This window comes from Erythrolamprus reginae, chromosome 1 (genome assembly GCF_031021105.1).
Source record: "Erythrolamprus reginae isolate rEryReg1 chromosome 1, rEryReg1.hap1, whole genome shotgun sequence".
Classification (NCBI taxonomy): Eukaryota; Metazoa; Chordata; class Lepidosauria; order Squamata; family Dipsadidae; genus Erythrolamprus; species Erythrolamprus reginae.
In genome coordinates, this window is record NC_091950.1 from 309,871,805 (window position 1) to 309,888,022 (window position 16,218).

The 16,218-nt window shown below is 38.3% G+C and overlaps 1 protein-coding gene across 1 annotated transcript in view; it reads left to right on the forward strand.

Annotated features, from left to right (window-relative positions):
- LAMA2 (laminin subunit alpha 2) overlaps nt 1-16,218 on the forward strand; it is a 528,196-nt gene that overhangs the window by 140,012 nt on the left and 371,966 nt on the right. Inside the window, exon 4 of the mRNA XM_070733489.1 lies at nt 1,190-1,432. Within this exon, the coding sequence (XP_070589590.1) occupies nt 1,190-1,432 (243 nt within the window). The remainder of the gene's footprint in view (nt 1-1,189; nt 1,433-16,218) is intronic.

A 16,218-nucleotide genomic window follows, 5' to 3' on the forward strand; every position in this document is an offset into this window, starting at 1 on the left:
GCGCCGAGAGACAGCGTGGACAGGCCCGTGCGGCGAGAATGAACGGCGTGGGCGGGCGAAGGGCGGGCGGCAGCGAGGAGTTTGCGTGGGCGGTGGGGAAACTCCTCGCTGACGCCAGCAAGAGGGGGAAGACCCAGGGAAGCCGCTGCCATCTACGCATGCGTGCCCGGCACGCATGCGTAGATGGTATTTTTGACTTCCGGGTTGAAAAATAGCGAAGTACCCTATTCGCAATGGTTGGGGACGCAATAAACGGGGGATCACTGTACTGTATTTTTCGCTCCACAAGATGCACCTGGCCATAAGACCTAGGTTTAGAAGAAGAAAACAAGAAAATCAGCCAGAGCTTGACAGTACCACAGAGGTGGTACTGTCATGTGCCAGCTCTGCCTATTGACACCTGAACCACCAAAAATACACAGAGGAAGCAACAATTTGTTATTATTATTATTATTATTATTATTATTATTATTATTATTATTATTATTATTATTATTATATTTATTATATTTATTATATTTATCATATTTATTATATTTATTATTATTATATTTTTATTATTATTATTATATTTATTATTATTATTATTATTATTATTATTATTATTATTATTATTATTATTATTATTATTAAGATTTGTATGCCGCCCTTCTCAGGTTGGCTCACAGAGTAAATATAAAAACACAGCATACAGTACAAATCTAATACATTAAAAAAAAAAATCTATAGCTAAAAACCCTATGTATTACTCAATCAATCAATCAAACAGTACAATCGCACCATGTATCACAATTATTAGTCAGGGGGGGCAGATTTTATTGCCCCAAGCCTGGCGACATAGATGAGTCTTAAGACTCTTGCAGAAGGCAAAGAGGGTGGGGGCAATACAAATCTCTGGGGGGAGCTGATTCCAGGGGGTCAGGGCCCCCACAGAGAAGGCTTCTTCCCCTAGGTCCCGGCAATGACAAAGAAAGAAGAATTGGGGTTTAGCACTGTAAAAGGACCCTGCCACCGTGGCCTGGCCTGTGATGTAATATTCGTTCCGTAAGATCATTTCCACCCCATTTTGGGGGGCAAAACATTATGGAGCGGAAAATGTCTTAGATTTTGATTGTTATGGGAGGCCAGTGAAACAGCTAAAGAAACACAATGTAGGTTATTCTGATGACTTTTTTTTTTATTCTTTCAGGTATTCCAGATTGCTTATGTCATCGTAAAAGCAGCTAATGCTCCACGGCCTGGAAATTGGATTTTGGAGCGTTCATTAGATGGCAACAATTATGAACCCTGGCAGTACCATGCTATCACAGACACGGAATGTCTGACCCGTTACAACATCACCCCTCGCACTGGACCTCCTTCTTATGCAAAGGATGATGAAGTTATATGCACTTCGTATTATTCCAAAATCCACCCTCTGGAAAATGGAGAGGTAAGATGAGAAATATCACTGCGGTTACTAAAGTAGCAATCAGCTGCCCTGTTGAATATGTATATGACCTCATCAATTCATGTATATGCATAGAGTTCATCAGATAAAACATTTTCAAATATTTGTGTAATATGCCTTATGAGATTTGAGAGGAAAAGTTGGATTTTCATCCCTCCCACACACAAGACTTGAGAGATTTTTCGAATAACACAGAATTATGAACAGACACACCTAGATCTGGCTAAGAACAGGGAATCTAAGGATCATTTTGTGACTCTCCATCATCCTACAGAGATGCTCTCCAAGACTAGCTTCTTCATGGACATCTTTAAAGTTTATTTCAGATCAAAAGAAAGGGTGTTTGTGCACTGAATAAAGCTGTTTAAATTCAGAAATTCATTTACATCAAGTTCCCCTAATGTGAAATGTAAAGACAAATTTAAATGTTCGTACTGTATAGAGAATATAGAGCACACGTGTCAAACCTGCGGCATTACATTGCTGTCACGTGATGTTTTGCAATGCTTTGCCCTTTCTCAGACCTGGAGTGGGCATGGCCTGTGGCCAAGGTCCGCCAGTTCGATACCCCTGACTATAGACAGTATGGAAGATGGCCTTGATCAAAGTAAGTTCTGTCGCATGAATCACAGCGACCAGTTAGGTCCCACAGAGTTGGCCTTCTCCGGGTCCCGTCGATTAAACAATGTCGTCTGGCGGGACCCAGGGGAAGAGCCTTCTCTGTGGTGGCCCCAACCCTCTGGAACCAACTCCCCCCAGATATCAGAGTTGCCCCCACCCTCCTTGCCTTTCGTAAGCTCCTCAAAACCCACCTCTGTTGTCAGGCACATAGTTCCCTCTAAGCTGAGCAGTGAGCAATTGCTCACTTAAAAATCATCATCAACTCAGAGTTTTCCAAAACTGCCCAGAAGCCAAGAGGGAAAGAGTGAGAGGGAAGGAGAGAGAGAGGAAGAGAGGAAGAGAGAGAAACAGATAGAAAAAAGAGAGGAAGGAAAAGAGAAAGAAAAAGAATGGGAGTAAGGAAGAGAGAAAGAAAATCAAAATCTAGTTTGAAACTAGCTCAACTATTTAAGTGGCATTTTGATATTGATAGAGTTGCCCTATTATGAGCTCACTGTTATAGACACACAGTACAGTATTTTATTTTGAAATTCTCTGAGGCAAAACAGGGTGGGTTTTTTATTTATTTGTTTGTTTGTTTATTTGTTTATTTATTTATTATTTCTGTGCCGCCCAGTCCCAAAGGGACTGCTGCTCAGACACTATACTTTTCCGCCCACCCCCCCAAAAAATTAGAGGGAACACTGGACTCAGGCATGGGGGAATTGAAATTTTCCCTCCCCCTAGGCTTATAGAATTTATACATGGTATGTTTGTATGTATGATTGGTTCTTTAAATTGGGTTTTTTAAGATTATTTTTAATATTAGATTTGTTTACATTGTCTTTTTATTGTTGTTAGCCGCCTCGAGTCTGCGGAGAGGAGCAGCATACAAATCTGATTAATAAATAATAAATAAATAATAAAATGTAGGAGCCATTACCTAGGCAAAATGGGCTGAAATTGGCATGGTTTTGTCATTGTAGCCAATTTCAATAAAAGTAGATTTAGCCTTCCTATGGGTCTGATATTAGAGAAATGCCTGAAGAGATTCAGTATAAAGAAGATGTATGTGGGTGCCTGCAGATTGATGATGGAGAGAAAGAAAGGTAGATTACTGCTCTGCATTTGCATTTTTTTGCCAATCATTGTCATCTAGCTTCATTGTAAACAAATAGTTTCTTAATACATGAAGTGGTACATGAAGTTTTTGCTTTCTCCACCATCATGTAACACTAAGATTTAGACAAAAAATAGCACAGAAAATGTGGGGGGAAAGCTCTAACAATCAGGTAAGAAAAACAAAATAAATCAGAAATGGTTTTACTGCATATGAAATAGTTATATTATCAATGTTACGGAAATCTTAATTTGGCACTAGTTATATTCTGACATCTGTATGTCAAAAATATGTGTGCTTCAAAGTTTGGAGAGAACAGAATAGATGGAACATGCATTGAATTCTGAATTGTTTCTAAGGAGAAAACCACCTTTGATGTATGCTGACACTTTTAAAAAGAAGAATTTAAAATAAAATATACTGCTCAAAAAAAATAAACAACAGAATGTAACTCCAAGTAAATCAAACTTCTGTGAAATCAAACTGTCCACTTAGGAAGCAACACTGATTGACAATCAATTTCATTTTGTTGCCAGCACATTCAACTTTGTACAGAACAAAGTATTCAATGAGAATATTTCATTCATTCAGATCTAGGATGTGTTATTTGAGTGTTCCCTATAATTATTTGAGCAGTGTATATTCATCTAATAATATTGCGGAAAATCTTGAAAAATACAGTATTTCTTGTATTTAGTGAAATGTTAGAAACACTCAACAAAGATCGTATTTACAGTCTTATAAAAACAATAATTTTGTTACAGTGTTGCCTTGCTGGTTGATTATTTATTTCTTTTTATTAGTCATTGTTTTTTCAAAGATACTTCCTTAATTCAGTGTTATAAATATTTCTCTTCAAACACAGATTCTGTGTTTCTTCATAATTACTTGTGAGTTTGTGTATTCCCAACATCAATATATAATCATATGCCTACACAATTTTAGTTCTCCCAAACAAATGTTTCAATATGTAATGCAATCTAAAACATTGGAAATTTTGTAGTTGCATGAATTAGTTATTTGGACTTTTTTTTCAAAAATGCTGCAAGCGTTAACTCTGCAGTAACAAGACATAGCATTACAGTTTAAAACTGTGAATTATAACTGTGAAGTTTGTCACCGTACATCATTCAAAGTTATTTATTATTCTCATTTGAAGGTTATCTTTGCCAAATGTATTCCTTCCTTTTCTTTACTTTACTTTACAAAGCAGGGTGTTCTTTCTTGTCATCTCAAGTTGTTGGCATGCACTCTGATATTAGGCATTTCAGTTTAAATCCCCAAGCTTAAATATCTATTACAGTTGTTGTGAGTATTAGAAATCTGTTGATATTTTGCTGTACATGGTGGGGACATGGTATTTTGTTCAAAGTGACAATTTTCCGGTTTCTCTTCATCTCAGCCCCCTTTATGAGTGTTTAAGTGTCCATGACAGTGGACAATCTAGCAGATTTTTCCACCTGTCTGGAGACAATATTCTTTGACCGGGTATCATTATATTCGCAAGCGATCCATTAACCTTTGACAGTGGTGAGGGAAAGGTGGCTATTAGTGGGGCGATAGCAATTTTCTTGCTTCTGCTGAGATCCATGAAAGAACACGTTCCAGGCCTTATATAAAGTTATGTTGGTGCTGAGGGCACAACAGTGAATTGTTCTTCATTTTGACCTCATAATAATCTACTCATGGCTTTTCCCCTTTCAGTTATTCTGCTGATATGGGAGGTTCTCCCTCAATGCTTGGGGCTATGTTATTTCGTTTTTTTAGTTACAGGCTATTAACATAGTAAAGTTTTTAACCAAAGGCAATCTGTTATGGGTTTTTTTTCTCCCTGAAAGAATGATCAGTGACTAAGAGGGGGGGAAAAGGTACAGTATAAATGTAGATTTGAAGTCACGATGCAAAAAGGATATTGATACTCTAGAAATCAAGTGCAGGGAAGATGATTAGGGGACTGCAGGCTAAAACATATGAAGAACGGTTGCAGGAACTGAGCATGCAGGGGGGGCTACTGCCTGGATGGGGGAGAACACAGTGGGGCAGCGGAAATGGAGCTCCACCCCAGAGCACCCAATTTGCACTGAAAGATTCGAAAGAAAATGCAGGGCGTCCTGCAGAAGCCACGCCCACAGAGTGGTAGTAAAAATTGTGGTAGCCCTTCACTGTGGGCAAGAAAAGGAGGACCAGTGGGGACATGATAGCAGTGTTCCAATATCTCAGGGATTGCCACAAAGAAGAAGAAGTCAACCTATTCTCCAAAGTACCTGAGGATAGAACAAGAAGCAATCAGTGGAAACTAAACAAGGAGAGAAGTAACTTAGCACTAAGGAGAAATTTGATTTGTTCTGATAGTCAGAACATTTAATCAGTAGAACAGCTTGCCTCCAGAAGTTGTGAATACTCCAATACTGGAAGTTTTTAAGCAGATGTAGGATAACCACCTGTCTGAAGTAGTGTAGGACCTCTAAGGTCCCTTCCAACTCTGTTGTTTCTGTTGTTGTTTCTGTTGTTGTTGTTGTTGTTGTTATTATTATTATTATTATTATTATTATTATTATTATTATGTCAGTACAACACAGCAAACAAGATCACTATGCTGGATTTCGTATTTCATCACCAGTCGGGCGCTTCCCAAGCACCTAGGACTGCATGATGTAGCGGCGAATTATGTTTGCCGATCCCAGTAAAGCGGCCTTTTGCAATTGACAGATGGAGATCTCCACGATCACAATGTCTGGTGTGTTATGCTTCAGAATTCGGTCAGTCTGAAGTCGGAAGTCCCACAGTAGTTTTGATTGCTCATTTTCAACCACTTTTTCGGGCTTATGATCCCACCAGTTCTTTGCCACTGGTAAATGGTAGTTCCGGCACAAGTTCCAGTGGATCATCTGTGCCACAGCATCATGTCTATGCTTGTAGTCAGTCTGTGTGATCCTTTTGCAGCAGCTGAGTATGTGATCGATTGTTTCATCTGTTTCTTTACAGAGTCTGCACATTATTATTATTATTATTATTATTATTATTATTATTATTATTATTATTATTATTATAGTTGGCAATTAGCATAGACGTGAAATCCAGCAGGTTCTGACAGGTTCTGGAGAACTGGTAGTGGAAATTTGGAGTAGTTTGGAGAAACTGTAAATACCACCTCTGGCTGGCCCCCAGAGAGGCATGGGAATAGAAATTTTGCAATAACCTTCTCCCAGAAGTGGGAAGGGAATGGGGATTTTGCAGTACACTTCTCCTGGAATGGGGTGGGAATTGAAATTTTTCAGTATCCTTCCCCTGCAGGCCCACAAAGCCATGCCCATCAAGCCACACCATACCCACCAGGTCACTCCCACAGAACGTATAGCTCTCAAATAAGTTGGGCTTCGTTGCTTCTGAATCCTGTGATTTTCATTAAGCCAAAAAGTAGAAATTAATGAATATCATAGGGTTTTTTCCTTCATTTCATTTGTATTATTTCCATAATTACTTGCATTTAATGTATTTCTTTATAAAAGTCTATTTTTAAATGGAGTTCTTATGGTTTACAGCTAGATTTAGTATAAACCCCAAGAAATTACTAATGTTTAATTACCACTGATTCAAGCCAACAAAATGATGATATAAAAAGTATTGCAGACTTTTAACTCTAGTTAAATGTTTTCTACCCTGGGAAAAATATACTGCTCAAAAAAATAAAGGGAACACTCAAATAACACATCCTAGATCCGAATGAATGAAATATTCTCATTGAATATTTCATTTGCACAACTATTCCATTTGCACAATAGCATGTGAAATTGACTGTCAGTCAGTGTTGCTTCCTAAGTGGACAGTTTGTTTTCACAGAAGTTTGATTTACTTGAAATCATATTCTGTTTTTTAAGTGTTCCCTTTATTTTTTTGAGCAGTGTATATTTGTTTCTCTTCATTTCTTTTAAACTTTTAGCAACTAAAATGGCTAGAAAATGTCCTTTTTAAAAACAATATCAGGTTTTTGGTATATCACCCATTCCGGGTATTTAATACTTAGAGAAAACTCATTGAAATAACTTAAGTCTTGGATAATAATTTATTGATTTAATTTAGTTTGCTCTAGATAGAGCTGTGTCTGAATGTAATCCTATAACAATTGAGTTATCGAAGGGTGGAACTCATTGCCGGACTCAATTGTGTCAGCCCCTAACCCCCAACATTTCTCCCTTAGACTCTCCAGAATTGACCTCTCCAGGTTCCTAAGAGGCCAGTAAGGGGCGTACATAAGTGCACTGGTGTGCCTTTCGTCCCCTGGCCAATTGTCTTTCCTTTCTCTCACTTATCATATATATTTTCTTTCTTTCATATATCCTCTCCTCTAAGTTCACTTTACCCTTATATATATATTACTACATGTCTATTTTTCTTCCTATGTATTTGTGTATTGGACAAATGAATAAATACATAAATAATAAATAAATAAATAATAAACTGGTAACACAAACAAACCACAGTTTTTCATACCAGAAAGTTGCTACCAAAGGCAGCAGTTGCAGCCTAATTTTAAGGCCAGCTTTGTAAATATCCAACAATGGCTACTGTGAGGTAGAAAAATAATGTTCTGATCCCAATAATTATACATTGTCTTCTGTGGTACTTTAGCAATAGTAGTAACAATAGCACATAGACTTACATACCACTTGACAGTGCTTTGTAGCCCTCCCTAAGAGGTTTACAAAGTCAGCATATTGCCCCAATTGGGGTCCTCATTTTACTGATCTCAGAAGAATGGAAAGCTGAGTCAATCTTGGGCCACTCAGAATCGAACACTTGGCAGTGAGTAGCGAGTTAGCCTGCAATACTGCATTCTAACCACTGCGCCACCACAGCTCAAACTTTCAATAATCTGCATGTATTTTAAATAGCAATAACACTTAGATTTATATATAGCCCCATAGTGCTTTACAGCAGTCTCTGGGCAGTTTACAAATGTCAGCATATTTCTCCCAACAATCTGGGTTTTCATTGTAGCAACCCTGGAAGGATGGAAGGATGAGTCAATCTTGAGCTTCTTCAGGATTGAATTTTGGCAGTGGCCTAAATTAAGTTGCAGTACTGCATTTTAACCACTGCACCACTACAGCTCCTGGTGGTGGGGCATCATGAAGCATCTTTTTATTTATTTTAATAAAAATCAGTATGATTTTGCCATAAGAATAGGGGAAGTACTGTATATCTCCATGGAGGCAGGTACAATATTAATGCAATATTGATTCTTTGTAAGAACAAGCAAAAGCTTTTAGATATAAAATAGAAAGAGACAGGCAAGGATATTGTATTTTAGAGATTGGGCAAACATGAGTGGGTGAACGTATGTGTGTGTTTATCACTGCCACTTTTTTTCATTTTTATATACCCAAATATTTAAATTGTTCCATTTCATAATCAAAGGACATATTCCAAGATATCTAATCAGTTTCCTACTTCCATTCTGAAAAGATTGCCAGATCTTAAATACGAATTATACATTTTTATATTCTTTGCCATTTCTGAAACATTCTTTTTGTTTACTAATATATATGTAATTTTATGTCTTTCAAATTCTTTCAGACAGAACATGAGAGAAATAGAGAAAGACAAAGAGAAAGAGGGAGAGAGAGAGAGAGAGAAAGAGAGATGATATTTATTATTATTTATTTATTTATTTATTTATTAGATTTGTATGCCGCCCCTCTCCAAAGACTCTTTCTATTTCCTAATTCTCTATATTGGGAAATTAATTTCCTTTTTTGCATATAGCTGCTTTGTAAGAATCCTCCACCTACTCTATTCAAAATTGTTATAAGTGATTAAATTTATGCAGATGAATGATCCAATTTAAGGAATAGAAATAGGTAAAGCAGCTCATCCTAATTTTCCTGCCTTGCATAGCAATTGTGGTACAAGTCCTTCCAACATTTTTGTTTTCAGTGTTTCATTAAACAATAGTCTCACCAGCCACAAATGTCAGTCAGGACAGATACGTGTAAAACTGGGTGACAGACAAATTAACTTCCCAAATTCTGTGCAGTGATTCTGGCCACAATGTGACCAGAATGTTATTTATATTTAACTACTATTTTGTATCTATAGTTAGGGAGATTTTTTTTTTAAAAAAAGATTCCATCGAGTTGTGGAAGCATGGAACTCATTACCGGACTCAGTAGTGTCAACCCCTAACCCCCAACATTTCTCCCTTAAACTATCCACGATTGACCTCTCCAGGTTCCTAAGAGGTCAGTAAGGGGCGTATATAAGTGAACTAGCCTGCCTTTCGTCCCCTGCCCAATTGTCTCTCCTTATCTCATATATCATATATCTTTTGTTCCTTTCATATACCTTCTCCTCTACTTTTATATCTTTTCTTTATATATAATACTTCATGTCTATCCTCTTCAATATGTATTGTGTATTGGACAAAATAAATAAATAAAATAAATAAAAATAAAGTGGTGAAAATGAGGAGACTAAGCAAAGAACTGTTTATTCCAAGGGTGTCAAACTCAAGGCCAGATCCGGCCCACAAGGTACCTTAGGTCTGGCCCACAGGGTCACCCTGAAAACAGCAGAGGTCTGGCCTATGGTGATTCTCCCAATGAAAATGAGCTCCTGAGCTCAATTTTAAGCTGTCATGGCCTCCTGTAACCCTCTGCCAGTGAAACAGAGCTTGAGAGGCCTTCTCAACTTCTGTTTTCACTGGCAGAGAGTTGTAGGAGGCTTTGGCAGCCAAAAATGAAGCTCGGAAGCACTCAGGCCACCAAGGGCGTTCCTGACATGAATGATATTGAACTGGCCATGTCCTGACCATGTCCCTCCAGCCCCCAGAGGTCAAACACAACCCTAATGTGTCCTTCAATGAAATTGAGTTTGACACTCCTGGTTTATTTGATCAACTGTTGTCCTATTCATGAATAGATCGCTAACCTGAATTAACTACACCCATAGATGAGTGTATATTGTGAATATGTCCAATAGGCCATGCAGAATTGTGCATTTGTATGTCCAGTAATTATATGACATCTGTATCTTTTATTTTTGAAGGATAATTTAAGAGACTTTCAATGGCTTTCTCCAAACTCTTACTCTTGTCTCCTTTTGAGTAAAATAGAAATACAGTGTTCCCTCAATTTTCGTGGGGGATGCGTTCCGAGACCGCCCGCGAAAGTCGAATTTCCGTGAAGTAGAGATGCGGAAGTAAATGCACAATTTTTGGCTAAGAACAGTATCACAAGCCATCCCTTAACACTTTAAACCCTAAATTACTATTTCCCATTCCCTTAACAACCATTTACTCACCATTATTACTGGTACTCACCATTGAATAAGACATTTAGTGATCCTGATATTTATAAACATAATTATTTATTAACAATAATTATTATTTTTGTTATTTATTTGCAAAAATTATTAGTTTGGCGATGACGTATGATGTCATCGGGCAGGAAAAACCGTGGTATAGAAAAAAACCCACGAAGTATTTTTTAATTAATATTTTTTGAAAAACAGTGGTATAGGCTATTCACGAAGTTTGAACCCGCGAAAATCGAGGGAACACTGTATAATAATTTCCAGTTCCTACAATACCGATTGAACAAGTTTAGAGATTGGGACAAATTTAATTATTCAAACATTGTTCCAGAAGATTTAAAAAAAACTGTACAGGAAACATTTATTTATTATTTATTTGTCATACAAAAATAGTATTGTAATGTAGTATGTTTAACATAATATAAGTATAAAGTAGAGATACAAAAGATAAAAAGACATTAGGACAGGAATGGTAGGCACAAAGGTGTACTTATGCACGCCCTCTTAGAAAAGGGGAGAGGTCTATTGTAGATAATAAAAAACATGTGGCAGCGTGACAGCAAATGTTCTTTTCAATTAAAAACTGTAAACTTCAGATAGATTTTTACACTGTAGTTGTATCATAGCCTTCAGTTCCCATATATCATCTGCAAACATCTGGATCCATTTTAAGTTCCTTTAAAAATAATAAAGTCTGGAATGTCTTTTAAAACTAATTTTTTGTCTGTAACTTGTTCCTAAGTTATACTAATGTAGGTCAATAATGTCAGGAGTTCTGAACACTGGGACTTTTTGATGCCTCCCAGTTAAATATCCTTCATGCCCTATTGCTTGAATAGTCATTGAAAGAAAGTTTGGCCAACAGAGCAAGGCATGGAGAGAAGGAGACAGGGACTTACAAATGAACTGTAAATCTAATCCTGTCCCAAAGCTTGACTTAATCTTTTCACACTGAGAGTTTCAGCTTGTTGGTATCTTAAGGTCAAAGGGTCAAAATATCAACAAATACTCAGAACTGAAATATATTCATCCCAGCATGGCTGGAAAAATTGCTGTGACATTTCACTGTCAGATAAGATTTGATGAATTTGGCAAAAAATGTTCCTTCAAATATAAATGCCTAAATTCCAGAGAACTCTGATTGTTGGGTGGTCTAAAAGTCTAGAAATACTCAACATTTAACTAGTGTTTTAAAAATCCCAGCTTAATGCTTCAATTCTAATCAATGATCCCCCCCCCCCCCCGCCGCCAGCTTTAAATGTCACGGCTTTCTTTCTTGACATAGTGAATACAATGCAGATTTCTTTCTACTGAATACCACTATAATAATAAATGTCAGATGCGAAGTCTGGCACAATCCAAAATGAGATGTTGCTCCTCCTTTACAGATCTCTGTTCACTAATCCCAGATCTCGCTAGTTTGCAAAAGGAAAATTTAGTTAAATATATCAGTTAGAGCATTAATATATTTTTCAAGACTGACGGTACCAGGACAGAAATAAAAGAGTCTCATTGAGCTGCCGTATGGTTAATTCAAGTCTTATATGCCTGCAAATAAATAATAGCACGCATTAACTGTAAAAGAGGATGATTGATAACTGTCACAGTGCATTGTCAGAGATATGAAAGAGCAGTAGATAGCTGGAAATTATGTCTTTCCAATAGTTATACTTCTAAGTAACTTGGTTTCATCATTTGGGCTATCCCAAATGGGGCTTGGAATACAATGCTCTATGACAGTGGTTTGTCGACCTTAATATCGCGACTCTTTAATACAGTTTCTCATGTTGTGGTGGTGACCCTTAACCCTAAAACTGCAGAAAAAACCATTGCTGCCAACCTGCCTTCCATTGAGGACCTGTATACTGCACAAGTCAAAAAGAGGGCAGGGAAAATATTAACTGACCCCTCGCATCCTGGACATAAACTGTTTCAACTCCTACCCTCAAAATGTCGCTACAGAGCACTGCACACCAAGACAACTAGACACAAGAACAGATTTTTCCTGAATGCCATCACTCTACTAAACAAATAATTCCCTCAATACTGTCAGACTTTTTACTAAATTTGCACTTCTATTGTACTAGTTTTTCTCATCATTCCTATCATCCTTTTCCTCTGTATGAGTGTAACTTGTTGCTTGTATTGTAAGATTTTTATTAATATTGATTGTTTCTTCATTGCTTATTTGACCCCTATGACAATCATTAAGTGTTGTACCACATGATTCTTGACAAATGTATCTTTTTATTTTATGTACGCTGAGAGCATAAGCAACAAGACAAATTCTTTGTGTGTCCAATCACACTTGGCCAATAAAATTCTATTCTATTCTATTCTATAAAATAATAAAATTATTAGGAAGCTTAGGGGTGGGTTCTAACTTACCTCGTTGCCAATTTGCTTCCTCTTGTGCAGCGTGGCCACGTCTTGTGGTCACATGTGCTGTGCATGCACACCCATGTGCAGTGCTGATTTTTTTAAAAAAATGCAAAAAAAGTCAAAAACAAGATGGCAATGCATGCACAGGCTGGAAATTCGGCTTCTCTGCATGGTAAGAAGTTCCCATGGTACAGATTATATATACTGTTGGAAAACACATATTTCCGATGGTCTTATGAACTGAGACACCAGTCATTTATCTGTCTCCAGGCTGGTCCATTCACATGCAAATAGACTACTGATATACATACATGCATGCATACATACATACATACATACATACATACATATTAAACATCTGAAATAAAATTCAATGGGAGCAAAGATATACAAAAGACATTTTTGCTACTATCAAGTGATTATCTTTGTTTTTTCCATAAAGATTTGTTGTCACAACAGATTCCAATTCTGATAAGGTTCTGAGCATCAGGTTCAGGAGATTAGATATCTCCAGTCAGTCAAACAAGATTTGGAATTAAGCAGTCAGGATACAAAAAGGAGCAGCAGTTGTCAATCTGTGGGTTGCGACCCCTTTGGAGGTCGAATGATCCTTTCACTGGGGTCACCTAAGACTATTGGGAAACACATATTTCCTATGGTCTTAGGAACTGAGATATCAGTCATTTATCTGTCTCCAGGCTAGTCTACTTACATGCAAATAGTTCCTAAGACCATCGGAAAGCAAAAGTTCTACTCTAAATAAGAAAGCTCTCTTGGAATTGAAATCCTATGCAGTACTATTAGAAAGGAAACAATATTGAGGAACATTTATTTATTTATATATTTGACTTCTATGCCGCCCAATCCTGAAGGACTTAGGGCGGCTTACAACAACAATATAAATACAGTAATACCTCGTCTTACGAACCTAATTGGTTCCCGGGGGAGGTTCGTAAGGCAAAAAGTTCATAAGATGAAACATTGTTTCCCATAGGAAACAATATAAAATGAATTAATGCGTGCAATGAAAAACCCCCACAAAAAAACCCCGCCGCCCGGCTGTCACCTTTTGAAACAGCTGGGCACTTCTCAGCGTTCTCCCAATGCTGAACCCAGAAGTTCGGCAAAAGTTCGGGTTCGGGTGGCCGCCGAGAAGCCCCACCGCCCGGCTGTCACCTTTTGAAACATCCGGGGGGCTTCTCGGTGGCCTCCCGAACGCCGAACCCGGAAGTTCGGGTTTGGCGTTCGGGTTCAGGAGGACGCCGAGAAGCCCCCCGGCTGTTTCAAAAAGCGACAGCCGGGCGGCGGGGCTTCTCTGCAGCGGGTTCGTAAGACGGAAAACGTTCGTAAGAAGAGGCAAACAATTTCCTAACCCCGGGTTTGTATCTCGGGTTGTTCGTATGGCGAGGGGTTCGTATCATGAGGTACCACTGTACAATATAAATAGATACAAAATGATAGAAAGAAGTTGAATATTATCTAAAACTAAAACATTATCTAAAAACTAACACCCCATAAAAAAGTGATTATAAAAATTGAGGTTGCTTTTGAGGAAATATCCTGTGGATTACAGTTACACTGTAAGTCTTTTTGCATATAACTTTTAAAGGAGAATTTCAAAGTTAAAGAGGCAATAATTGAGATTTTTAATGTATAAAATCAATTTTCCAAAAAGCCTTTCAATTTGGAAAAAAAAGAGAGAAAAGACAACAAGATCGAGCAACTGCACTTCGATATTATGCATGGAAATAAATATCTGGAAACTATTACTGCTGAAAAAGAAGATGGAAACAGATTTGCTGCTACCTCTTGGGGAAATCTGAAGCTGTTTCTGCTCCTTTCCATTTTGGCTTTCTATTACAGAAGGTGTATAATAATTAATGTCATTAATGGAAAATAGAGCAGTGATTAATAACGTGATTCATAGGGCTGCTTAGGATAATATGGTTCAAATGATGTGAAATGTAACCACTTACTAAGCACACACGGAACAATTTGTTCTGAACAATTTGGCACCATGGAAGGGTGAAAAGGTTTCAGTCTTCTTAGAATATTGCCATGAACAGCACTTGCCAGGTAGAAAAATGCAGAAAGCTGTGGATAATGTTTTCTGAAACATATAATCTCACATTTGCAATACTGTACTTCATTTATTCCAGTTTCTTTGTGCCATGATAGCAGAGGTGGTATTCATGTACCTTCCCTACTGGTTCGCGAATGTGAGCATGCATGCTTTGCTCACACGTGTGGTTTGCATGCATGGACGCAGCTTCAAAACATGCAGAAATAGGACGGTATAGTGCCAGGGTGCGGGGGCAAGCCCACTCCCAGGTAGCCACTACCTGTTCACCGAACTGGTCTGAGCCAGCTAAATACCACTTCTGCAGTTGTTGGGTTTCAGAGATGATGGGTTGTCTTACTTATTTCTCCTGATGGGCCACCATGAGAAACAGGATTTTTCTCTTCATTATTACTTATGAGAGCATCCTACAAACCACATATTTATTATTATTATTATTATTATTATTATTATTATTATTATTAATTGGATTTGTATGCCGCCCCTCTCCGCAGACTCGGGGCGGCTAACAACAATGATAAAAACAACATGTAACAATTCAATTTAATAAAACAACTAAAAACCCTTATTATAAAAACCAAACATACACACAAACATACCATGCATAGCTTGTAATGGCCTAGGGGAAGGAATATCTTAACTCCCCCATGCCTGGCGACAAAGGTGGGTCTTGAGTAGTTTGCGAAAGACAAGGGGGGTGGGGGCCATTCTAATCTCTGGGGGGAGTTGATTCCAGAGGGCCGGGGCCACCACAGAGAAGGCTCTTCCCCTGGGGCCCGCCAAATGGCATTGTTTGGTCGACGGGACCTGGAGAAGGCCAACTCTGTGGGACCTTATCGGCCCCTGTGATTTGTGTGGTAGAAGGCAGTTCCAGATGTATTCTAGCCCAATGCCATGTAGGGCTTTAAAGGTCATTACCAACACTTTGAATTGTGACCAGAAACCGATCGGCAGCCAGTGCAGGCCATGGAGTGTTGCAGTAACGTGGGCGAAGCTAGGAAGCCCCACAATGGCTCTCGCGCCACATTCTGCACGATCTGAAGTTTCTGAACACTTTTCAAAGGTAGCCCCATGTAGAGAGCGTTGCAGTAATCGAACCTCGAGGTGATAAGGGAATGAGTGACTGTGAGCAATGACTCCCTGTCCAGATAGGGCTGCAACTGGTGCACTAGGCTAGCCTGGGCAAACGCCCCCCTGGCCACAGCCAAAAGATGATGTTCCAATGTCAGCTGTGGATCGAGGAGGACGCTCAAGTTGCAGACCCTCTCTGAG